Source organism: Aethalodelphis obliquidens, unplaced genomic scaffold (genome assembly GCF_003676395.1).
Source record: "Aethalodelphis obliquidens isolate GAN/ISIS:26980383/991018 unplaced genomic scaffold, ASM367639v1 scaffold53, whole genome shotgun sequence".
Lineage (NCBI taxonomy): Eukaryota > Metazoa > Chordata > Mammalia > Artiodactyla > Delphinidae > Aethalodelphis > Aethalodelphis obliquidens.
Window position 1 is genome coordinate 10,207,457 of NW_020837997.1, and position 24,695 is coordinate 10,232,151.

Genomic DNA, 24,695 nt, shown 5'->3' on the forward strand with positions numbered 1-24,695 from the left:
TTCTCTGTCTCACACATACATCCTGGGGCTTCTCTCTCTCTGGAGACCCTGACTCACACACTCTCATGCCCCCAGGCTCTCTGGCTGCAGCCTCACTGGTTGGCAAGTCCAGCAGGGCCAGTTTCCGTCTGGGCCGTGGGTCTGGATGGGGGACGGACTCTTGGCTTGTGTTGGAGGGGGGAGGGTCACGTCATATAAGACCCACGAGTGTCTTCCCGTGCCAGGGGGCTGGTGGTGTGCACCAGTGTGGGAGGGGCTGTCCGTGCCGCCCTGCAGAGGGGGTCACTTTGGCCGGCCACCCCCTCGTGCCTTGGCTGGACAGTGTCTGGCCAACTCCGCTAGCTGGGATGAATAGGGGACCGGGCTCCAGGAGCTGGTGGCAGGCTGGGGAGGGGTCTGAAAGCTGGCCCAGCAGGTGGCAGAGCCTGTGCAGACCTGGGCCAGGGGCCCTGCCACATCACACTGATTCCCCGAAGGCCCAGCCGCCTTCCCTACCTGTCTGCTTGCTCCCTCGGATTCCCTGTGGGCTGGATATCAATTGGCAGGGTATCCATTTTAAAACGATTCTTTTTTTCCTTTCTTCAAAAAAAATTTGTTTGCTTTTCCATTACGGTTTAAAAATGATTCTTGGGACTTCCCTGGGGGTCCAGTGGTTAAGACTCTGAGCTTCCACTGCAGGGGGTTTCAATCCCTGGTGGGGGAACTAAGATTCCGCATGCTGGCGCGGTGCGGCCAAATACATAAATAAAAATTTAAATAATGATTCTTGATTCGCCTTTGGTTCATGTGTGTGTGTTGGCGGTGGGGGGGGGGGGGCTCACCTCTCAATGACGTAGCTATAGTTGTCCTGAAGGGCCACGGGGTCGAGGATGCCATTGTAACAGGCTGAGATTTCACTGTGAGCAACAAAAGATGGTGAGAAGCTGCCTGAACCCATGCGGGACCAAAGAATTGTGAATTGTTCCCTTTAACATATGTTATCTCCCCATTGGTTGGATTTTGAGCCCTTTCTTACCTTCTGGTTCTCCAAGATGCTCCAGGCTCATCTTTTTTTTTTTTTTTTTTTTTTTTTGCGGTACGCGGGCCTCTCACTGTTGTGGCCTCTCCCGTTGCGGAGCACAGGCTCCGGACGCGCAGGCTCAGCGGCCATGGCTCACGGGCCCAGCCGCTCTGCGGCATGTGGGATCTTCCCGGACCTGGGCACGAACCCGTGTCCCCTGCATCGGCAGGCGGACTCCCAACCACTGCGCCACCAGGGAAGCCCCTCCAGGCTCATCTTGAATCTTCCCTGCCTGGCCTAGAATCAGCCATTTCGCCAAGGAGCCCTAATTCCTTGTATTGGAGAATGATGTTACACATGGAGATGTGGGAGCTGGGTGTCCTGACTTTTGAGACAATCCTTTCCCTGTGTTTCTTTGTACTGTTACCATCTGTGCATGTATCCTTAAGCAACATGCAGTCCTGCCTTGGTATCTGCAGGGGGTTGGTCCAGGACCTGCCGTAGATAACACAATCCGAGGATGCTCAGGTCCCATAGTGGGGGCCTCTGTATCCTCGGGTTCCACGGCCACAGATTCAACCAACCACGAACTTAAACGCCATCCGCCCTTGGCTGGTTGAATCCGCGGATGCGGAACCTGCAGATACAAGGGCTGACTGTAGTTTATTTTTGCCTGATTTTGGATTTTTTTTTTCTGTGCCACCCAGCTTGTGGGATCTTATTTCCCCAACCAGGGATGGAACCTGTGCCCCTTGCAGTGGAAGTGCAGAGTCCTAACCACTGGACTGCCAGGGAATGCCCCTGATTTTGGACTTTTAAGACTAGAATCATGCTGTGTATTCTTTTGATTCCACGCCCACGTTTGTACGATCCATCCAGGCAATTCTGCCCCGTTCGTTTTCACTGCGGTGACGTTCTGTTGTATCAAAACCCTGCACTGGGTTTACCCATCCTTCTGTCGATGGACATTTCAGTTGGCCTGCTTCCAGCTTGGAGCTATTCAGAATAATGCTGCTGAGAACATTCTGGAACTTAGATCAGTGCAGACGTGCATGAGTGGAATTGCTGGTGGAAAGAAGTGCTTTCCAAAGCAGCCGAAAAATGTACATGCCCACCAGCAATGTCTGGGGGTTCCTGAGGCTGCCAGGGGGTTCCCATCCTTAGAGTACTACTTTCCAGGCTTTGTCAATTCTGCCATGCTCGTGCTGAATATCGGTCTCTAACGTAGCTTTCATTTTCATTTTCCTATGAAATTGACCACTTTTTCAACACCTTTTCGTGTTTATCAGCCTTTCCCCCCCCTTTTTTGGGAGTGCCTGCTCAAGCCTTTTGCCCATTTTTTTTCTATACGTTTATCTTTTTTTTTTTTTCCTGATTCGTAAGAATTCTTTATAAATTCTGGATACAAGTCCTTTTTTAGTTACACGTGTGGCAAATACCTTTCCCAGTCTCTTTATGGCAGCAGCTTTGAAAATATTGTTTTAAAGACTTTCCTGCACATATGTTCTAAATACTGATAACATCATTTATTGACTCAATAAAGCGTCTCCCTTTTGGGGGGAGAATCTGGTAAAACCATCAGTTGACTTTATTATTGCCCCATGCAGTGGAGCGTTGAGGCTGGCTCTTACTAGCTCCGAGAGCCAGCTGTTATATCCTCAGGAGTTTCATGAGCCAGTATAGACTCACTTTGGTAGTGATCTATAGGCTCCATGGGAGCATTTACACCACGGGAGTTGGCAAATGCTACAAATCCGGGCTCCCCCAGAACTGGCTGTCGCCCATTTGCTGGCCCACCACCGCCTGAAGGGGAGACCGTGTGGCAGTTTGGCCAGTCTTCAGGGGTTCTTCCTTTCTTTTTCTTGGTTTCTCATGGCTGCGTTCTCCGCAGTAACTATGGATCCTGGAGGCAAAGTTCCTCAAATTTTCAGCGGGCGATTAAACCCAGAATCTCTGAGCAGTTTTATAAATTTATTTATTTATTTTTGGCTGCATTGGATCTTTGTTGCTGTGCACGGGCTTTCTCTAGTTGTGGCGAGCGGGGGCTACTCTTCGTTGAGGTGCGCAGGCTTCTTATTGCGGTGGCTTCTCTTGTTGTAGAGCACGGGCTCTAGGCACACGGGATTCAGTAGTTGTGGCACGCGGGCTCCGTAGTTGTGGCTCGCGGGCTCTAGAGCGCAGGCTCAGTAGTTGTGGAGCACGGGCTGAGTTGCTCCGCGGCATGTGGGATCTTCCCGGACCAGGGCTCGAACCCATGTCCCCTGCATTGGCAGGCGGATTCCTAACCACTGTACCACCAGGGAAGCCCTCTCTGAGCAATTTTAATCAAAATGAGGAACTCAGGGACTAAAAGGGAGAAAGGGAATGAGCAAAGGATGAGGGAGCAGGGAGAACATGTAAATTTCACCAAGTCGGTGTGGAGGAGGCAGCCACCCACTGTAGACTCTAACTTAATCTGTTAGGATTAATTCTTGAGCTGTTCGTTATGGAAATGTTAAACATATGTAAAAGCAGACAGAGTAGTGTCACCCGACTTTAGCAGTTGTGAAGCAATGGTGACCATCTCATCCAGTCCCCACTCCCCACCTCGCCACCCCCTCCCCACCCCATATCGACATACTCACTTCTGAATGACGATCTTCTTCTCCAGGTCACAACCGACTGAAATGAGGGCTGTCTGCATCGGCGGGGGGATGGGTGGAGAGACAAGGAGGGGATGAGGATGCTGACCCCGCTCAGCGAGGGCACCATGAAAGCCCACGAGGGGGCGCACTTGACGCAGCCGGGACCAGAAACCCTGCGCCTGGGTCGCAATGCGGTGTCCAGGTGCCTGGGACTCACAGAGTCAAACCCTAAGAGCCTGCCTGATCTATGGGGCACCGCTAAGGTCCCGCCATCTGATAACCCCCAGCTAGTACACCTGCTCCGAGGTTGGTGAGTCCTGACTCACAGCCCTGGGGGAAGACGATGGGGAAGGGGCAGTCACCTTGGCAACCAGGGCAGAATCACCTCCATTTCCAGATCCTGAGTGTGAGCTTAGCCAGCCCCTAGGGGACAAGCCAGCCAAGGCCTGCTGTCATCAGTCTTAACATTAAGGACAAAGAGTATGGGACAGGGGCTTCCCTGGTGGCGCAGTGGTTGAGAGTCCGCCTGCCAATGCAGGGGACACGGGTTCATGCCCCGGTCCGGGAGGATCCCACATGCCGCGGAGCGGCTGGGCCCGTGAGCCATGGCCGCTGAGCCTGCGCGTCCGGAGCCTGTGCTCCGCAACGGGAGAGGCCACCGCAGTGAGAGGCCCGCGTACCGCAAAAAAAAAAAAAAAAAAAAAAAAGAGTATGGGACAGCAAAAGTTTTGGTCATACCAGTGGCTTAAGATCCAAGCATGAAATTTCTTTGTTGGCTATGTCGAGAGTGATGGTTGATATCGTGGGTCTCTTTATGCTGCAAGGCAATGGGAGTGTGTGTTATTGCAGTAAAAAGCATCGACAACCCCCCCCATTCATTTATCTATCCTTCCACCCATCCATCCACCCATCCATCCACCCATCCCCCCATCCATTTCTCCATTCATTCATTCATCTGTTCATCCAGTCGGTCCAGAATATTGACCAAGAACATCTGCTCACACATGGTGGCGCCACCCTCCCTCTAGTTTCTACCTCTTCTTGAGTCAGTTTTGTTAATTTATATATAATTACTTATTGAAAAGAGCATCTGAGCCCCAGTTTTATTATCACCTAGCTGCATATAATGTTTTCTCATTGTTCTTTGAACAGGTTCGGTATCCATACTTTTATTTTCATTTTTCATTCCTATTGTTCATTTTAATTCTGTCTTTTCTCCATCAGGATTGTGGTGTCTTCTGTAGAACCAGCTTTATCTTACGTCTTGACTCTATGCTGTCTTTTTGTTCTCTATTTAATACATTCCGTATTGTATCATGGTTCATTCCCTTCCCATAATTTCTTTTTGTTGCCCCCCTAGGTCCTTATGTTAAATATTTAGTTTATTTATCACTAGGTCCATTTTTTCTCCTCATAATAAAAGTGCTTGGGCTATACATTTTTTCTCTGAATATATTTGAGCTGAATTCTTTGATTCAGAGGTTATTTACACGGTGTTTCTTTTACATATATATATAATTTTTTGAGAAACTACCATTTGTTAAGAGTTTTAAAAACATTTATTTTATTGAAGTATAGTTAATTTACAAAGTTGTGTTAATTTCTGCTGTACAGCAAAGTGATTCAGTTATACATATATATATATATATTGTTTTAAAAAAAATTTATTTTATTTATTTATTTTTGGCTGCGTTGGGTCTTCGTTGCTGCGCGCGGGCTTTCTCTAGTTGCCACGAGCCGGCTTCTCACTGTGGTGGCTTCTCTTGTTGTAGAGCACAGGCTCTAGGCATGTGGACTTCAGTAGTTGTGGCTCACGGGCTCTAGAGCGAGGGCTCAGTAGTTGCGGTGCATGGGCTTAGTTGCTCCGCGGCATGTGGGATCTTCCCAGACCAGGGCTTGAACCCATGTCCCCTGCATTGGCAGGCATATTCTTAACCACTGCACCACCAGGGAAGCCCTGTATATATATTCTTTTTCAGATTCTTTTCCATTATGGTTTATCACAGGATATTGAATCTACTTCTTGTGCTATACAGTAGGGGCTTGTTGTTCACCCATCCTGTATTATAATAGTTTGCATCTGCTAACCTCAAACTCCCAACCCATCCCTCCCCCACCTCCCCCTTCCCCTTTGCAACCACAAGTCTGTTCTCTATATCTGAGTCTGTTTCTATTTCGTAAATAAGTCCATTTGTGTCACAGTTTAGAGTCTACAAATAAGTGATATCATATGGTATTTGTCTCCCTGTAAGAGTTTAATCGTTCTTGCCTGACTGTCCTTGGAGTGGGGGAGTCTGGGTCTCAGCCCTGATTCCTTGGCTCCTGCTAAGGGGACACCCTGGGGCCACCCACCGCTACCATCCGGTGATGACGTACCTGGAGGTGAAGTTGGGGTCAGCCCTGCCCCAGTGTTGCTGCTGCCTCAGTGAAATGTTCTGCGGAAGCAAGAGAGAAAATGCAACTGCAGCAGTGGAGCAGCCCCGGGTGGTCCTGCAACCAGGGCTCAGGAGAGACGGAGGGCGGGATGGGGGTGTTGGGAGGAGGAACCCGGGAGCCACCCAGCCTGCCTCTGGGTCTAAGCCCGTGAAAGGCTTCTGGAAGCTCATGGGAATGACCCCCCTGCTCCAAGCTCCCTGCCTTTGTCCCGGGGACCCACAGCGGGGCGTGACTTACTTTCCCCTCCTACTTAGCTGTGATGTGACATGGTCTGATCCAAAGAGTTTGTTGTGGTCTGGGGTCAAGTCCCAACTCCCTGCTGTGACTGCGAGCCTGGCTCTGCCCTATGGATCCCCCAGACCCGTATTTGGCCAAGACCCTCCCGGTGGCCCTGGCTTGCCTCCTGATTCCAGGGTTTACCCAGATAACTCAGGTCTCACGCCTTCCCCGGGTGGGTCAGGCGCCCCGCCACATCCTCCTTGCCCCTTCTGTGTGACACCTGACGCCCTCACTCTCTGGGGGACTGCGGCCTGCCTGGGGTGGGGGAGGGGCAGGGTCTGTGTCCCCTCAAAATTCTGCAGCACCTTATCTGGGTGTGTGTAAGGAAGGGAAGCAGGAAGGAGGTCCGACGAGGGACACCCTGAGGGGGCTGGACCTGGCTGGCCCAGTGGGTCAAGGCCGAGCCCCTCTCCTATTGATCCGAGTTGGAGGGGGGGGAGGGGCGACCTCACCAGCCTGTGTTTGGTGTTCCCATCGTAGGTGTAGCCGTCCTCGTAGATGACAGCCTGCAGCCCCAGGGAATGGGGGTTGCTCACCATCACCTGGGGGCGGGATGGGAGACGCACGCTCTGTACGGCGCCAGCAGGCCAGCAGGCCAGCAGGCGCGGCGGGGAGCAGCTGGGGGCGCACCCACAGGTGACCCCGGTCCCCCTTCAAACTGAAGACTCAGCTTGCTCTGCAAACGCAGCTGCCAGCTCCATCCCCAGATGCACCCCCCCCCACCCCTTGTCATCTACACCCCCTAACTGTGGCTCTGAGTCCCGTTGTGCAGACAGCCTGGGGTTGCAACCCTGCAAGACCCAGAACTGTCCCTGGTGCGCGGAGGGACCCGTCCTGCGGGGGGGTGATGAGAGAGCACAAGGCAAGAGCCAGCCTGGCGCTCCCTCGCGGGCCCTGGTCCCAGCTGGCTAGACATCCCCTTGCATCCTTACACTGGTCCACCCCACTGTTTTCAGCTCGATTGTTTGCACCAAGAGTCCAGGCTTGGACACGTGGGTTTCAGCTCCAGGAACGCCCACTGTTTTTCAGGCATCCCCTCCAGGAGGGAAGCCGGCGCTGGCTGAGCTGAGAGGGAGGAAAGGGCATTTTTGGAAAGGTTCTGGGGCAGCTCCGAAGACGGGTGGAGAGCCGGCACAGAGGGAGTGGGAGAGGAGGCTGGGCCGGCAGGTGCACAGCCACGGCCAGGCATGTGGACCCTAGTGAGGAAGAAGGGGAGTTTCTAGGGGCTTCCTGGGTGAGCGTGTCTTCCGGGGGGATGCCAGGGAATTTCCAGAGCCTGGGAATTGTGGGCACAGGACGTGAGGCCAAGGCTGCTAGGGATGCCAGGTGTCAGAAACACTTGTCAAACAGATAAAGCATGCTTACTAGTGGGACGGGTGATGTGCTGGGCCGGGGTATCATGAGGGCCGTCAACTCCAACTCACTGTTCATATCAATGGTATACATTTTATTTTCAAATTCTCCCTGCAGAAGTTCCACCTAGTTAGAAATGCAAAAAAAAAAAAAAAAAAGAAAAAATCCATCAGTCAGTCATTCAATCCATCAGATCAAGCCTCTGTTCCCCAGACTACAGGGCAAGTGGTCAGTGGCAGGAGGGGGCTCCCCAGGGATGGAACCTTCCAGTCTCTTGGGCGCAGCAACCTGGGCTGTCACTCAAGCCACTGTCTTCGCCGCTAGACCCTGCACCCGCAGAAGACCCTCAAGGTTCCCCCCACCCCCAGACACAGCCCCTCTTCTCTCCCGAAGTACCCTGGCCCCTCCACTCCCTGCCTGACTTCTTGCAGTAATTGCCTGCTTGCGTTTCTTCCTAGAATTATTGCCAAGCGTGCATCCCTAGATGATATAATTTTTCTGTTGGCGAACATTTTGTCTTTTTAAGTCTCTTTCAATCCACAGCTTCCCCTCCCTCCCTTATCATTTTCATTTCTAGGCATCTTTGAAGAACCCAGACCGTGGGACCTATAGATTTCCCACTGTCTGGGTTTCCCTGGGGCAGATGGACACACGTTCCTACGTGCTCTGCCTTTTTGGCATGTTGGTGGCTGGATCCATCAGATTACGGTGGGATCGAGTTGGCAAGACCCAGCAGGTGAATGACATTCCGTAGGTGGCACGTAATGGCCCGCTGTCTCTCTTTTCCGACACTGGGGTTGCCACAGGGCAATACCTTATCATTTTGTTTTCATGTATTCACCGGAATAATTTTATAAAGAGACCCTTTCCCTGTGCTGACCCATTACAAGGGTGTGAAGGAGAGGAGGAGAAATGCTTGCATCTTGCCTTTTATTTATCCCCTTTTTGTTGTTGTTGTTGCTGTGCGTGGGCTCTCTCTAGTTGCAGAGAGCGGGGGCTACTCTTCGTTGCGGTGCGTGGGCTTCTCATTGTGGTGGCTTCTCTTGTTGCAGAGCACGGGCTCTAGGTGTGTGGGCTTCAGTAGTTGTGGCTCGCGGGCCCTAGAGCACAGGCTCAGTAGTTGCAGCGCATGGGCTTAGTTGCTCTGCGGCATGTGGGATCTTCCCAGACCAGGGCTCAAACCCGTGTCCCCTGCATTGGCAGGCGGATTCTTAACCACTGCGCTGCCACCTCGTAAGCCCTATTGATCCCATTTTTAAGACAGTGGGTTGGTTGCCTGCCGTGCTAGGAGGGGAACCAATAAGTTGCTTCTGATTCCAGGTCTGGGGTTGGCAAGGAATGACAAGGTTAACTGAAATGTCCTGTCCTGGCAACAGGACTCATGATTGCCCGTGTGCATCCTGGTCTCCTGGTGAAGGTGGTATCTGCCAGGCTATTTACCCTGTCCAGACTCTATTCTTTTCTTTTTTTTAATTTATTTATTTTTGGCTGTGTTGGGTCTTCGTTTCTGTGCGAGGGCTTTCTCTAGTTGTGGCAAGCGGGGGCCACTCTTCATAGCGGTGCACGGGCCTCTCACTATCGCGGCCTCTCCTGTTGCGGAGCACAAGCTCCAGACGCGCAGGCCCAGCAGCCATGGCTCACGGGCCCAGTTGCTCCGCGGCATGTGGGATCCTCCCAGACCAGGGCTCGAACCTGTGTCCCCTGCATTAGCAGGCAGATTCTCAACCACTGCGCCACCAGGGAAGCCCCAGACTTTATTCTTTAAAAGCAAATCGCTAAGGCCAGTCCACACGCAGGCAGGGGTCATTCAACACCACCTCCTGGAGGGGAGAGTATGTACTTATGTTATTTGGAACTCTTCTGTGATGGAGAGGTGTCTCCCATCCGTTTATTTATTCAGTCATTTATTTACATCGGTATGGACTCGTGTATATTTATTTTATACTTTAGCTTATTATCCAATACTGTGTTATTTTTGTGACTCACAACTATTTCAGCTTTCACCCATAGGATCTCGATAGGCTACATAGTCGCTTTGTCTTTTTTGGTGGGGAAACACTACTTGCTAACGCCATCTTTCTCAGAACAGTTTCAGTGGCCAAATATTTGCATAAAAGCCTTGCTGTGGCTTCCTCTCTCTCTCTCTCTCTCTCTCATTCTCTCTTTCTTTCATTTTCCTGCACTTGGCATAAAACCAGCAATTCCCAGACATGCCAGACATGTGATTTCAAAGACCCACAGGAAAATGCTCAGGGCTGGGGATTGACATGTTACTGTGGCAAGAAAAGAAAATAAGAAAAAACCCTGTTCCCACCTATGAGCACCATCATCTCATAAAAGGACGTTTTAGACAAAGTGTGTTTTATCGATAAACTGTACATGGCACAGTTGCCTTTCTTTGAGTTTTCATTTCACTGATCACCATGGACTCAAAGGCCCTTTGGAAATGGACACTCTAACATCTTTCTGGAAATGAATCCATAGGGTCACGACCACATACTTTGCAGACATCAACCTGGAGTTGGGGATCCATGAGAATCGCCTGGATGTTCACGGGGCACTTCTGGAAATCAAAAGCTGGTGAGGTTGAGTCAGGGAGCGGGGTCAGTATCTCAAGCATGCCCACGTCAGTGAACATCAGGACCGCCTCTTTGGACCAGATGTTTTGGTCTGCAAACTAAGAGAAAAAATGACTTCTGAGATCAGCTCATTCTCATTCTTTTTTGAGGGTGTAACCTTTTTCTTATGATTCATATTTAAAGAAGGTAGACCAAAAAAAAAAAAAAAAAAAAGAAACCCAAACCCTAAGAAACCAAAAAACCAAGCAAAGTCATAAGTACACTTTGTTGAGGCACCTACTCTTCAGGTGTAAAACTAATTGAAATTACTGTTATGTTATCACTATTGCTATTAAAAATACTATTACTATTTTAATAACTAGAGCAATTTCTTCAGAAAAAGGATCAGACAAAAGAAAAAAAGAAAAAGAAGAAGAAAAAGGATCAGACATTTGAGAGGAAGACCGTTATTCCTTACCAACCGGGTAGCGCCGGGATTTGACCTACTTTGATTAGAGAACTTGACAGGATTCCCAGGCTTCCATAGTATAAATTATTCTCCTGAGTTAAAACGGCCAGTTCATTTTCATCTAGGGAAAACCAAAGAAGACAGAACAAAAATTGAAACAAGGGTTGTTTCCATGGACAAAAATGTAAAATATTAAAATATTTTAATTAATAATAATTTAATAATATTATAATTAAATTATTTTAATTATTATAATTTTATAATATATAATTATATTATATATTATATATAATTATATAATATATAATTATTATAATATATAATAAATAATATATAATTAATTATTATAATTTTTAATAATAATTTAATAATTTAATTTTAATTTAATTTTAAATATTAAAATTAGAAAATTACCCCAAATTCCATCATACAGACCAGGGGTCAGCAAATTTCTTCTTTAAAGGACGAGATGGGGACTTCCATGGTGGCGCAGTGGTTAAGAATCCGCCTGCCAACGCATGGGATGTGGGTTTGATCCCTGGTCAGGGAACTAAGATCCCACAGGCCGTGGGGCAACGAAGCCTGCGTGCCACAACTACAGAGCTCGCGCGCCTCAACTAGAGAGTCTGAGTGCCACAAACCACAGAGCCCACGTGCTCTGGAGCCTGCGCACCACAACGCAAGATCCCATGTGCCTCAACGAAAGATCCCGCGTGCCGCAACAAGGAGCCGACACAGCCAAAACGGTCAATCATTCAATCAATCGATCGAAAATAAATAAAATAAAAAAGACAAGGAAGTTTTCAGAAGAAGCAAGGTTTGGGGCTCTATTGACACCTGGGGCAGGACGGTTCTTTGTGGGGGGGCCGTTGTGGCCACAGTGGGGTGTGGAGCAGCAGCCCCAGCCTCCACCCAGAAGATACCAGGAGCCCCCCGAGTCGTGATGACTACACATGCCTCCAGACACTGCCCAGTGTCCCCAGGCTGAGAGCCAGCGGTTAGATGGAGAAAAGGGATCCCTCAGGGCAGTGGTAAGCTATGGGATGAGATTCCAGATACACAAACCTGCATGCAATCCTTGCAAGTTTGGACTCTATTCTTTAGAAAATAAGGAACCAATCCAGCAATCCCACTCCTGGGCATATATCCAGAAAAGGTGAAAACACTAATTCAAAAAGATACATGCACCCCAATGTTCCCTATTTACAGCAGTCAAGACATGGAAGCAACCTAAACAACCATCAACAGGTGAATGAACAAAGAAGATGTCATATATGTATATACAATGGAATATTACTCAGTCGTGAAAAAAGAATGAAATAATGCCATTCGCAGCAACATGGATGGACCTAGAGGTTATCATATTAAGTGAAGTCAGAGAAAGACAAATATCATATGATACCATTTACATGTGGAATCTAAAAAAATGATACTGATGAACTTATTTACAAAATAGAAATAGACTCACAGACATAGAGAACAAACTTATGGTTACCAAAGGGGAAAAGGGGGAGGGATAAATTAGGAATTTGGGATTAACAGATACACACTACTATATATAAAATAGATAATCAAAAAGGACCTATTGTATAGTACAGGGAACTATACTCAATATATTATAATAACCTGTAATGGAAAAGAATCTGAAAAAGAATATATATATGTTCAGTTATATATATAGATATGAAACTGAATCCCTTTGCTGTACACCTGAAACATTGTAAATCAACTATACTTCAATAAAAAAATAAAAATTAAAAAAAAGAAAATAAGGAACCATTAAAGATTCTAGACATGGGAAGTGATGTGTACTCATGGTTTTTTTAAAAAAAAAAGAGGGGCTTCCCCGGTGGTGCAGTGGTTGAAAGTCCGCCTGCCGATGCAGGGGACACGGGTTCGTGCCCTGGTCCGGGAAGATCCCACATGCCGCGGAGCGGCTGGGCCCGTGAGCCATGGCCGCTGAGCCTGCGTGTCCGGAGCCTGTGCTCCGCAACGGGAGAGGCCACAACAGTGAGAGGCCCGCGTACCGCAAAAAAAAAAAAAAGAGGAGGGAGAAGACAACCCATAGAATGGGAGAGAATATATCTCTGATATATATTCTCATCCCATCTCTGATTAGGGACCTGTATCCAGAATATATAATAATTCAGTAATAAAAAGACCAACAGCCCAATCAAAAAATAAGTAAAAGATCTAAATGGACATTTCTCCAGAAAAGATATACAAATGGCCAATAAGCATGTGAAGAGACCCTCAACGTCATTAGTCAGTAGGAAAATGCAAATCGAGCCCACAATGAGATACCACTGCACAGCCACCAGGACGGCTCTAGTGAAAAAGACAGAAAGCCAAGTATGGGTGAGGATGTGTGGAAATTGGAAAGGACTAATACTGTGTGGTCCCACTCACAGGAGGTCCCTAGAGGAGTCACATCCATAGAGACAGGAAGTAGGATGGTGGGGGCTGGGGGAGGGGGATGGGGAGTTCGTGTTTAATGGGGCAGTTTCAGTTACACACGATGAATACATTCTAGAGATCGGCTGGACCACATTGTGCGTATACTTAAAACTGTACTGTGCACTTAAAAATGTGTTCAGAGGGTAGATCTCATGTTAAGTGTTGTTACCACAATAAAAAAGAAAATGATGGGTAATGGAAAAGGCAAACAGTAGAATGACTCAACGATAATACGATACCATTTACATAAAAAGCAACCACAACATCTATCCCCCTACCAAGTTATTACAATAATATTAACCGTATTCCTTATGCTGTATATCCATCCTTGCGACTCATCACTTCATAACATAGGCAAATGTCAAATCACTACGTAGTACACCTGAAACCAATATAATAGTGTATATCAACTCTATTTCAATAAATGAAAAGAAAAAATGGGGGGAAAAGGGAAAAAAAAAAGCAACCACAACAAGCTACACAGATGACGCTGTACATTTTCAGCAGGTCCATATTTAATATAGGTTGTGAGGCTTTCAACTGGCTAAAAAGATACTTTCCAGATTCCTAACAGTGATGACCTTTAGGAAGCCAAAGAGGGGCCTGGATTCAAAAAGCTGGTCAAAAGGACTTTAATTATAGTTGTAATGTTTTAAAAAAAAACAAACTTTTAAAGGACCATGCAAACTGGCATTAATTATAAATTACGATCCATTTTTTTTTTTTTTGCGGTATGCGGGCCTCTCACTGCTGTGGCCTCTCCCGTTGCGGAGCGCGGCCATGGCTCATGGGCCCAGCCGCTCCGCGGCATGTGGGATCTTCCCGGACCGGGGCACGAACCCACGTCCCCTGCATCGGCAGGCAGACTCTCAACCACTGCGCCACCAGGGAAGCCCCTATAAATTACTTTTATATCATTACTTTCTATCATGATAAATTAACGTTTAACAGATAAATGGACATAGACAGTAGGAGGTAACTCAGTGATGGGCAAACAGGGAAATATGGGATCTTAAAAGTTACACGGGTGGGACTTCCCTGGTGTCACAGTGGATAAGACCCTGCGCTTCCAATGCAGGGGGCCCGGGTTCGATCCCTGGTCAGGGAACTAGATCCCACATGCATGCTGCAACTGAGAGTTCGCATGCCACAACTAAGGAGCCTGCCTGCCACAACTGAGACCTGGTGCAACCAAATAAAAAAATAAATAAATACTTTAAAAAAATTACAGGGGACTTCGCTGGCAGTCCAGTGGTTAAGACTCCGTGCTTCCACTGCAGGGGGTGCGGGTTCGATCCCTGGACAGGGAAGATCCCACATGCCATGCTGTGTGGCCAAAAAAAAAAAAAAAAAAAGGTCACATGACTCCACAGTTTGCTGCACTATTTGCCTCAAATAGTGAGGAGCATGTGAGGAGAAAAATTACACTGGTGGGTTTCATTTTACCTGACTGAACCAGCGGCAGGACAACAATTCACTGGCAAAGAACTCCTGGGGGTGCCATCTGTCATGGGCTGAATTGTGTCCCCTCCAAACAAGATATGTTGAAGCCCTAACCCCCAGGACCTCCCCAGGATGTGGCCTGATTTGGAGCCAGGGTCTTTACACAGGTGATACGGTTAAGGTGAGGTCATTCGGGTCGGCCCTACTCCAATAGGACTGGCGTCCTTGTAAAAAGGGGAAATTTGGACACAGGCATACACAGAGGGAAGATGATGGGAGGGCACAAGGGGAAGACGGCCGTCTGCAAGCCGACGGGAGAGGCCTCCGAAGGAACTGGCCCTGCCAACACCTTGACCTCAGACTTCTGGCCTCCAGAACTGGGAGACAATAAATGTCTGTTCTAATTCGCCCAGTTTGGGGTGCTTTGTCAGAGCAGCCCCAGCAAACGATATCCAACTGACATTCCATTTCACTGTGAAAGGGCACAAAAGTTTCTGCTCCGAGTTCCAGAATGTGTGATAACCGTATTTTGTTTCTGTTTTGGCCAGGCTGGATCTAGGGGGTCAGAGGTGAATAAGTCAGGTCTAAAGCACTTCTAGAAAGCTACCCTCAGGCCGGGCACGCACTGGCAGCAACGCTGTGGATGGTGATGTTGGCTTCAGAGATGGAAGAATACAAGATGTGTTGTCCTTCTCGCACATGGACAGGGTTGACCAGCTGACCTAGGAGATGACAGAGCAAATCGCGAGACATGAGCACGTATTAGGCACGGGATCCCCCGCTGCCCACCTGGCCCCTCGGTTTACAACTCAGATGATAAAGAATCAAGGAAAATGCAGCTGTGAGATGCAATGCTGTAAAACATCACATAGAATACATTAGGTTTAAGAAAATGCGACACCCCCCCCCCCCCGCCCAATCTTCTTGATGTGAGAGCTCTGAGGAATGGACTGGATACCAGGTGAACTGCAGGATGCCTTTTACTATACAGGTAACATGTAATCAGAACTTTCTTTCTGAAATGCCCCCCACCCACCCCCCGTGGCCAGGCCAGCCCTAAGCCCTTTTCTTGCATTGGAAGGAAACAGCTGTGTTCAGGTGGCTGACTGGTACTAGGGGGCGTGCTGCAATTGTGGGTGCTCTGGCAGCCACTGTTGTGCCCAGAGGTCCCTGACAGCACCTCCTCCTGGGGGGGCTGCCTTTTGCTCTTCTCCTTACTTGGGCTGGTAGGCTGGGGCTCATGTGTCTAGGCCTCAAAACAAGATCTGCAGTTCCTGGACTTGGCCCCTCTGCCCTAGGCATCCAGTGACTTTTAGAACCTGCCTTCAGGGCCTAAATATCCCAGGAGGAGGGAAATGGGGGTTGGGGGGTCGAAGTGAGGATGGCAAAGTGACAATGGGCTTGTCGTCATCCACTCAGGTCAGGGAGAGAAAAAAATGACCGCTTGTGCTTGCCCAACCTGAGCCTGGGCCTCGCTCACCTGCGTTTCGGGAAACCAGCAGGCTCTTCTCAAACCAGAAGATCAGGATGCCTTTCTGGCCCGGGGCAATAAGGATGTCAAGGGTCCCATTGTAGTCAAAGGGCAGCCCGAAACTGCGGTTCAGGGGGTGGTCTGAGTAGCTGAACATGGCCTGAGAGAAGAATATTGAATCTTGAGCAAGAAAAGAAATGACCGCAATAGAACTGTGTGAGTCCATGTGCTTTGTCACTGGAACTTTCTTCAGACCTTATTACCTAGTCCGGTGGTTCTCAGCTTGGGGTGATTCTGCCCCCAGGGGACACTGGACAGAGTCTGGGCTCATCTGTGGATGTCATGACTTGCGGGGCTCCTGGTATCGAATAAGTGGGGGCAGGGTGGCTGCTCTACACCCCACAGCACCCGGGATGAGCCCTCATGACAAAGGACACCCCCGCGGTGCTGAGAGCCCTCTCTCCTTCCGCTCTGCCACGCCCACGTTGGTGCCTTTGTACCTGGATTATTATTCAAGCTGATTTCCCAGGGCTGGTCCCCAGATTCTTTTCTTTCTTTTCTTTTTTTTTTTTGGCCATGTCCTGTGGCTTACGGGATCTTAATTCCACGATCAGGGAGCAAACCCGGCCCTGGCAGTGAAAGCGCAGAGTCCTAACCACTGGACCGCCAGGGAATTCTCACCTGCCCCAAACCCCGCCCCCACCGATTCTTTTCCTAACAGCCTTTTGTGTCTTGTGACCCTCTAAGGTCTGGCTCTTAAGTAAAGTCTAAATTACTCTCCGTGGTTCTCAAAGTTCTCTCTCATCTGCTCTTTTTTTTAAATTAAAGTATAGTTGATGTACAATGTTGCAATAGTTTCTGGTATATAGCAAAGTGATTCAGTTATATATAAATTCCTTTTCAGATTCTTTTCTATCATCTGTTCTTTACGGAAGACCTCTGACAGCACTACACAAGGATGGAATTAAAAAACCCAACACTGGGGCCTCCCTGGTGGTGCAGTGGTTAGGAACCCGCCTGCCACTGCAGGGGACGCGGGTTCGAGCCCTGGTCCGGGAAGATCCCACATGCTGCGGAGCAGCTAAGCCCGTGTACCACAACTACTGAGCCCCCATGCCACAACTACTGAAGCCCATGCGTCTAGAGCCTGTGCTCCGCAACAAGAGAAGCCACTGCAATGAGAAGCCCGCGCACCGCAACGAAGAGTAGCTCTGCTCTCCTCAACTAGAGAAAACCTGCGTGCAGCAACGAAGACCCAACATAGCCAAAAATAAATAAAATTTATATATTAAAAAAAACCCAACACTGACACTGGTTCATAAGTGAGTCCCACCAAGATACTGGCATCCGTTTTCCAGAAGATGCACCGTGGCGGAGGGAGAGATTTTCCCCAGGATGGCTTGCCGAGTGCCTCCAAGTTTGCAGCAGATGTACGTGGTTTGCAGGATCCTAGTTCCCCCACCACGGATGGAACACGTGGCCCCTGCAGTGAAAGTGCCGAGTCCTAACCACTGGACCACCAGGGAGTTCCCTGGGTGGCTTTCTAAGCGCCTTCTGGGGCGAGGAGAGAAGCTTAGCGGGTCAGGGCCACGGTGGACTGTGCACGGGCTGCTGACCTTGACTCGCCCCGCCCCCACTGCGGCCGCAGTGGCCAGACCCACCCATCCTCACTACGCTAAGGGACCGTGAGTGAATGTGAGTCCGCAGCCCCCAGCCCGCGCCTGCTCAGCGATGGATTGGCTGCCTGCCGGTCCCTGGAGCCTGAGAGGCACCATCTCAGCAGAGCTGCCAGGGGTCCGAGTAGCCAATTAAGACAACGAGCCAAACACTAGAGTGCATTCCGCTTTTGATTGCTCACTGCGGTGGCCTAAGAGCCCAGGCCAGAGAAAACGCCAAGGGCCCCTGTTCGTCCCTCCGCAACGGAACCGCGGCGGGTCCCCTGGGTCAGCGCAGGGGTGGGGTTCATTTCCCTGTGTGGGGAGCCCCAGTCAAAAGGCGCCTGCAGGGACTTCCCTGACGGTCCAGTGGTTTAGGAATCCGTGCTTCTACTGCAGGGTGCACGGTTCGATCCCTGATCTGGCTGGGGAACTAAGATCTCGCATGCCGCATGGTGTGGCCAAAAACCAAACACACCCAGGTCCTCGGCCTCGGGAGGTGGAAGGGCCAGGAACTGAAAAGTACTGAGTCAGAGAGCCGGGAAGTGGCTCCAGGCTTCCCCCTCCTCCCTCCCTCAGGAGTCAGAGGTCTGAAGACCAAGCCTGGGCTGGGAATGCAGAGGTGCGCAGAGCCTGCCTGACCGGAGGCAGGAGTCCTTGACCACAACGCCTTCAGAGCCTGCCCGTGCATCGTGCCCCAGGTGTGGAGTGGGGAGGGCAGCTCCCCCAACCTCCGCCCCCATGCCCTCCAGGTAGAGCCTTGTGACTGCCTGTGGTCAGATCTGGGAAACCATGCACAGGTTGTAACCAGAGCCGGACTCCTCAGCCACCTCTACATTCTTGGGATTTCCAGAGTCTGGGAGTGTCTCATTCACCAGGCGCCCTGGCAGTGCGTGCTCATGAGGGGACTCTGTGTGAGGGTCTGGGCCCACCGTGTGATTAGAGGGTGGGGCTTTCAGCCACCAGGTAGCAGCCCAGCCTCTGGGAGCTTCCTGATGGTGGGTCTCCCCCAAACTTCAGAGTGGCACACCTTGCTTACAAATTTTGCAACACGGGGGTACTGACTGTACTTTAATCTTTGCCTGACTTAATATTTTTTCTTCAGATGCACTTTGCATGGACTGATTCCTCTTCTTAACTTAGTCTTATCCTAAATGATACCTGTGAAGTCACAGTTTTCATGTCCCGATTTTCTGAATCCACGTGAAAATAACTGTTAACAAAAGGGTTGACGTGAGGCATTTAAAATGGTCTTGGGTGCCACCAGTGACACATGCACCACACCTTGTATTTTATCCCTTAGTGCCCAGCACCTCCTAGACCCTACTTAAATATTGCTGAGTGCATGCCTGAATGAGCTAATGAATGGGGGGAGAGAGAGATGGTGGGTGTGTGGGTGGGTGGAAGGGTATATGGATGAATAGGTAGCTGGGTGGATGGATGGTTGAGTAGATGGATGAATGGACGGATGTGTGGATGGGTGGGTGGATGGATGTGTGGATGGATGGATGGATGGAGGGATAAGCAGGTTAATGGATGGGTGGATGGATGGATAAGTAGGTTGATGAACGGATGAGTAGGTGGGTAGATAGGTGGATGGATAAATAGATAAATGGAAGGATGAATAGATGGATGGATGGGTGGATGGATGAGTAGATGGGTGGGTAGGTGGGTTGGTGGATGGATGGATTAATGAATAAGTAGGTTAATGGATGGATGGATGGATGATGGATGAGTAGGTAGGTAGATGGAAGGATGGGTGGGTGGTTGGATAAATAGATAAATGGAAGAATGGATAGATTGATAGATGGGTATGTGGATGGATGAGTAGGTGGGTCAATGAGTGGGTGGATGGATACATGGATGGACAGGTGAAAAGCTAGATGGATTTCAGATATGAAAATCTAAGTGTGTGAGTTTTGACAAAAACCTGGCTTGGGGTAAGGGTCACTGAAGTGGTTCTTCCCAGTCCAAAAGGTACTCACCTTCTGTTGGTCAACGAGAAGCAGCCCAACCTGTGAGAGGGAGTAGAAGTAGAAGATCCCGCCCAAGGAACCGACTAGTTCTGCCTACGAAACAAACAAAATATAAGTAAGTCTTAAACATGTGCTTAATTCTAAATTTAACTCTAGATTATCCAGTAAGCTAAAAGGAAGGAAAGTCTTTTTCTTTTTAACAATATTGTGATCTGTTTTCCCTCTGTAAAAATGTAGCATGTAGGGCAGAACTTTGAATGAAGTTGGCTTTGCCTGGGCTGATAGGGGAAGTGGTGTGACCCACACTGTGAGGTGCCTGCCTAGGTCCCTCAGTCCTGCCTAGGTTCCTCACTCCTGATCTTTGGCTGGTCAGCAAAGTGCCCACGAGCAGGCAAGTTGGAGCATGAGGCCAAGGACCCCAATCTAGGGACAGTGGGACAGATTGCCCTGGCAACCCAGCTGGCTCCCTCCAGACACTTTTCAGGTAAGAGAGAAAGACCACCATCTTATTTAAGCCTCTGTTATTTGGTTGTGTGTGTGTGTGTCGGGGTGGGGAGTATTTCTATTATATACAGTGTCCTCCCCCAATTCATAGGTTGAAACCCTAACCCCATGTCTTCGTCTGTTAGGGCTGCTATAACAAAATACCATAGACTGGGAGGCTTATAACAACAGTGCCCTCCTTTATAAGGGCACTAATCTCATTCATAAGGGCTCCACCCTCATGACCTAAGCGCCTCCCAAAGGCCCCCATCTCCTAATACATCACATCAGGCATTAGGATTTCAACATATGAATTTCGGTGGGGGACACAAACATTCAGACCATAGCACCCCCAAAATGATGGTTTTTGGAGGTATGGTCTTTCGGTAGAAATTAAGTTTACTAAGCCCTAATCCAGGAAAACCTCATCTTAACTAATTACATCTACAAAAATCCTATTTCCAAGGAAGGTGACATTCTGAGGTTTCAGGGTGGACATGAATTTTAGGGGGACACATGTTCAACCCAGTCCAGTTCTCTCATCTGTAAGATGGGGATGCTGGTGGTACCTGATGTTGTAATCCATGTGCAGCCTTTACTATGGCACAAGCTTTTTTCCATGAACCATGCTGTCTCCTTTCCTAACTTCCTAATCTCCCTAGCCAGCTGCTCTGACCTGAAATTCTTCCCTACGCTCCCATCCGCTGGACTCTTCGAGAGAGAAAAGTCCTTGCTCGCCACAGACAGCTAATTACTCCTATCCCACAGGACACATTTTTCTGTTTGTTTGTTCATTTTCTTACCAAACTGAACATACCTGTCTTTCCTGGGAATATTTCTGAAATCTGTATCCCCGGGTATTTGAGAAATAGACATTGGCCTGAGATATCTGATCTCCACGCAAATAAGCAAAAACTGAGTTACTTATATCCTGGAAGAACACACAAATAAAACAGTCTCTTTAAAAGGAGATAGAAGGTGCGGGGGTGGCGGCTGGGGAGATGTTCTTTAAACAGATAAATCAGTTCTGGAGGTCTAATGCATAGCATAGTGATCACAGACAACAATACCATATTAGAAACTTCAACATTCCTGAGAAACTAGATCTTGTTTCCACAACAGAAAAGCAATGGTAATTTTGTGACACGACAGGATGGTAATCATACCGCAACAGGTAAATGTGGCAAATCAACACATTGTATACCTTAACTTTACACAGTGTGGTATATCAGTTACATCTCAATCTAAAAAGCAGGGAGGACAGATGCCAGTGATAACATGCCTGGGCATTTAACCCAGAGAGATGAAAACTTATGTCCACACAAACACCTGTACATGAACATTTATAGTGGCTTTATTTGCACCAGCCAAAAAGTGGAAACAACCCAATGCTGGTACACCCACCACTGTGGAAAAGAACAGACTAGACATATACGTGACAAATCAGATGAGTCTCCTGAGAATTCTGCTGAGAAAAGCTAGTCCCCAAAGGTTTCATATTGAATGATCCCATTTATACGACATTCTTGACATGATAAAATTAGAGAGATGGAGAACACGTTAGTGGTTGCCCGGGGTTAGGGCAGGGCACAGAGGTATGGAGAGTTTGGGGGCCATGAATCAGTTCAGTGTTTTCCTTTGTTTCTTTTTTTGTGTGTGTGGTACACGGGCCTCTCACTGTTGTGGCCTCTCCCGCTGTGGAGCACAGGCTCCGGATACGCAGGCTCAGCGGCCATGGCTCACGGGCCCAGCCACTCCGCGGCATGTGGGATCCTCCCAGACCGGGGCACGAACCCATGTCCGCTGCATCGGCAGGTGGACTCTCAACCACTGCGCCACCAGGGAAGCCCCAGTTCAGTGTTTTGATGGCAATAGCGGTTCTCTGACTTTAGGCAGTTGTATCCATGTCAATTTCCTGTTTGTATCACTATAGTTATGTAAGATGTAACCACTGGGGGAAACTGGGTGAGGGATACATGGGACTCTGTATTATTTTTTCAACTTCCTGTACATCTATAATGATTTCAAAATAACAGGTTTTAAAAAAAGAAGATAGATGGATATATTCACAGTGTGTCAGCCAGATGATCCCAGGAGCTCCAGAGCCCTCCCACGGGCTCTCAGTCCTCTTCTGAACCCTGGGAGATAACATGGCCTGAGTCCTGAGTCCATCACTGTCCCAGCCCTCAAGGCTTACACTTTTTTTTTTTTTCCTGCTTCGCTTTATGGCATGCGGTATCTTAGTTCCCTGACCAGGGATCAAACCCGTGACCCCTGCAGTGGAAGCATGGAGTCCTAACCGCTGGACCGCCAGGGAAGTCCCTACACTGTCTTTATTTCCATTCATAATTAGCTCACAGCAGAGTAAAAAATGAGATACAACACATGGTACTCACCATGCAAAAGGAATTTCCACTGTAACAACAGTTGTCACCAGAAATATGTGAAACAGGGTGTTCTACACCTGAAAGGAAAAGGGCATTGAAATGCTCTCTGAGTTCCCTGAACGTTCAGAGAGAAGGTTAGAGCAGGGCTTCTCATCCTCCACACTGACATCTGGGGCCAGATTGTTCTCAGCTGAAGGGGCTCCTGGGCACTGTAGGATGTTTTGCAGCATCCCTGCTTCTACTGACTTATTTAACTTATTCAATTAGTTATATAATGATTTATTTAACCAGTGGAACTCTACTCCAGTCTTTTTTTTTTAAGGTTTTCTTAAGCTTTAGATCACAAAGCATCCTTTTTTGTTTTAATTAAAAATTTTTTTTTAAATTTATGGCATGTAGGATCTTAGTTCCTGACCAGGGATGGAACATGTGACCCCTGCAGTGAAAACACGGAGTCTTTTTTTTTTTCCAAATAGAATTTATTTATTTAGGCTGTGTCAGATCTTAGTTGTGGCATGAGGGATCTTGGCTGTGGCATGCAAACTCTTAGTTGCAGCATGTGAACTCTTTTAGTTGTGGCATGCATGTGGGTTCTAGTTCCCCGACCAGGGATTGAACCTGGGCCCCCTGCATTGGGAGCTTGGAGTCTTACCCACTGGACCTCCAGGGAAGTACCTCTCCTCTAGTCTTGACAACCAAAAATGTCTTCAGACATTGCCAAGTGTCATCTGGCGGGTGAGGGGCAGAATTGTCCCTCGTTAAGAACCACTGGTTTGGGGTCTTCCTTGGTGGTGCAGTGGTTAGGAATCTGCCTGACAATGCAGGGGACACAGGTTCGATCCCTGGTCCAGGAAGATCCCACCTGCCGCAGAGCAACTAAGCCTGTGCGCCACAACTACTGAACCTGCGCTCTAGAGCCCGTGCTCCGCAACAAGAGAAGCCACCGCAATGAGAAGTCCACGCACCGCAACGAAGAGTAGCCCCCGCTCGCCGCGACTAGAGAGAGCCTGTGCGCAGCAACGAAGACCCAATGCAGCCAAAAATAATAAATAAATAAATAATTTTTTTTAAAAAAGAGAGAAAAGATAAAACTTGAAAAAAGAAAGAGCCCACAAGCCATGCAGGGCAGGGGGAAAATATATTAAAAAAAAAACCCACTGCTTTGGCAGAAACTCTTTTAGGACTCTGCCAAAATTGCAGGAAGGGTGCCCTTCTCTTAGCAAGGCATTCTTTGATTCTGTTTTAAAAGGAGAAGCTTCAGCTCCAAAGAAAATACACACGTGGCCAACAAGCACATGAAAAGATGCTCAACATCACTAATCATTAGGGAAATGCAAAGCAAAACCACAGTGAGATACTGTCCCACACCCATTAGGATGGCTACTATGACAGAAACAGAAAACAAGCTTCAGTGACAATGTAAAAAAATTGGAAACCTTGTACACTGGTGGTGGGAATGTAAAATGGTTCAGGCAGTGTGGAAAACAGTGTGGAGGTTCCTCACAAAATGGAAAATATGATCCAGCCAATTCCACTTCTGGGTACACACCCACCAAAAACTAACAGCAGGGACTCAAGGAGACATCTGTATACACAGGTTCAAACTGGCATTATTCACAATCGCTAAAACATGGAAGCAGCCGAGTGTCCACTGACAGATAAATAGATAAGAAAATGTGGTCCATTCATACAATAGAATACTATTCAGCATTAAAAAGGAAGGACATTCTTTTTTATATATAAATGTATTTATTTTATTTATTTTTGGCTGCATTGGTTGCTGTGCGCGGGCTTTCTCTAGTTGTGGCGAGCAGGGGCTACTCTTCGTTGCGGTGCGTGGGCTTCTCATTGCAGTGGTTTCTCTTGTTGCAGAGCACGGGCTCTAGAGCGCAGGCTCAGTAGTTGTGGCGCATGGGCTTCAGTAGTTGTGGCACACGGGCTTCAGTAGTTGTGGCTTGTGGGCTTCAGTAGTTGTGGCACATGGGCTTCAGTAGTTGTGGAGCGCGGGCTTCAGTAGTTGTGGCTCGTGGGCTCTAGAGTGCAGGCTCAGTAGTTGTGGCACATGGGCTTAGTTGCTCCACGGCATGTGGGATCTTCCCGGACC

At 48.5% G+C, this 24,695-nt stretch overlaps 1 protein-coding gene across 1 annotated transcript in view; it reads right to left on the reverse strand.

The window, feature by feature from the left end:
• Positions 1-24,695, reverse strand: part of CATSPERD (catsper channel auxiliary subunit delta) — a 39,915-nt gene that overhangs the window by 7,033 nt on the left and 8,187 nt on the right. The window contains exons 6-18 of the mRNA XM_027085377.1: positions 22,601-22,668; positions 21,022-21,135; positions 19,731-19,814; positions 16,100-16,250; positions 15,246-15,341; positions 10,758-10,840; positions 10,193-10,369; positions 7,705-7,818; positions 6,792-6,881; positions 6,001-6,059; positions 4,363-4,441; positions 3,625-3,677; positions 822-896 (exon numbers count right to left, since the gene is read on the reverse strand). Coding sequence (XP_026941178.1) covers positions 822-896; positions 3,625-3,677; positions 4,363-4,441; positions 6,001-6,059; positions 6,792-6,881; positions 7,705-7,818; positions 10,193-10,369; positions 10,758-10,840; positions 15,246-15,341; positions 16,100-16,250; positions 19,731-19,814; positions 21,022-21,135; positions 22,601-22,668 — 1,243 coding nt within the window. The remainder of the gene's footprint in view (positions 1-821; positions 897-3,624; positions 3,678-4,362; positions 4,442-6,000; positions 6,060-6,791; positions 6,882-7,704; positions 7,819-10,192; positions 10,370-10,757; positions 10,841-15,245; positions 15,342-16,099; positions 16,251-19,730; positions 19,815-21,021; positions 21,136-22,600; positions 22,669-24,695) is intronic.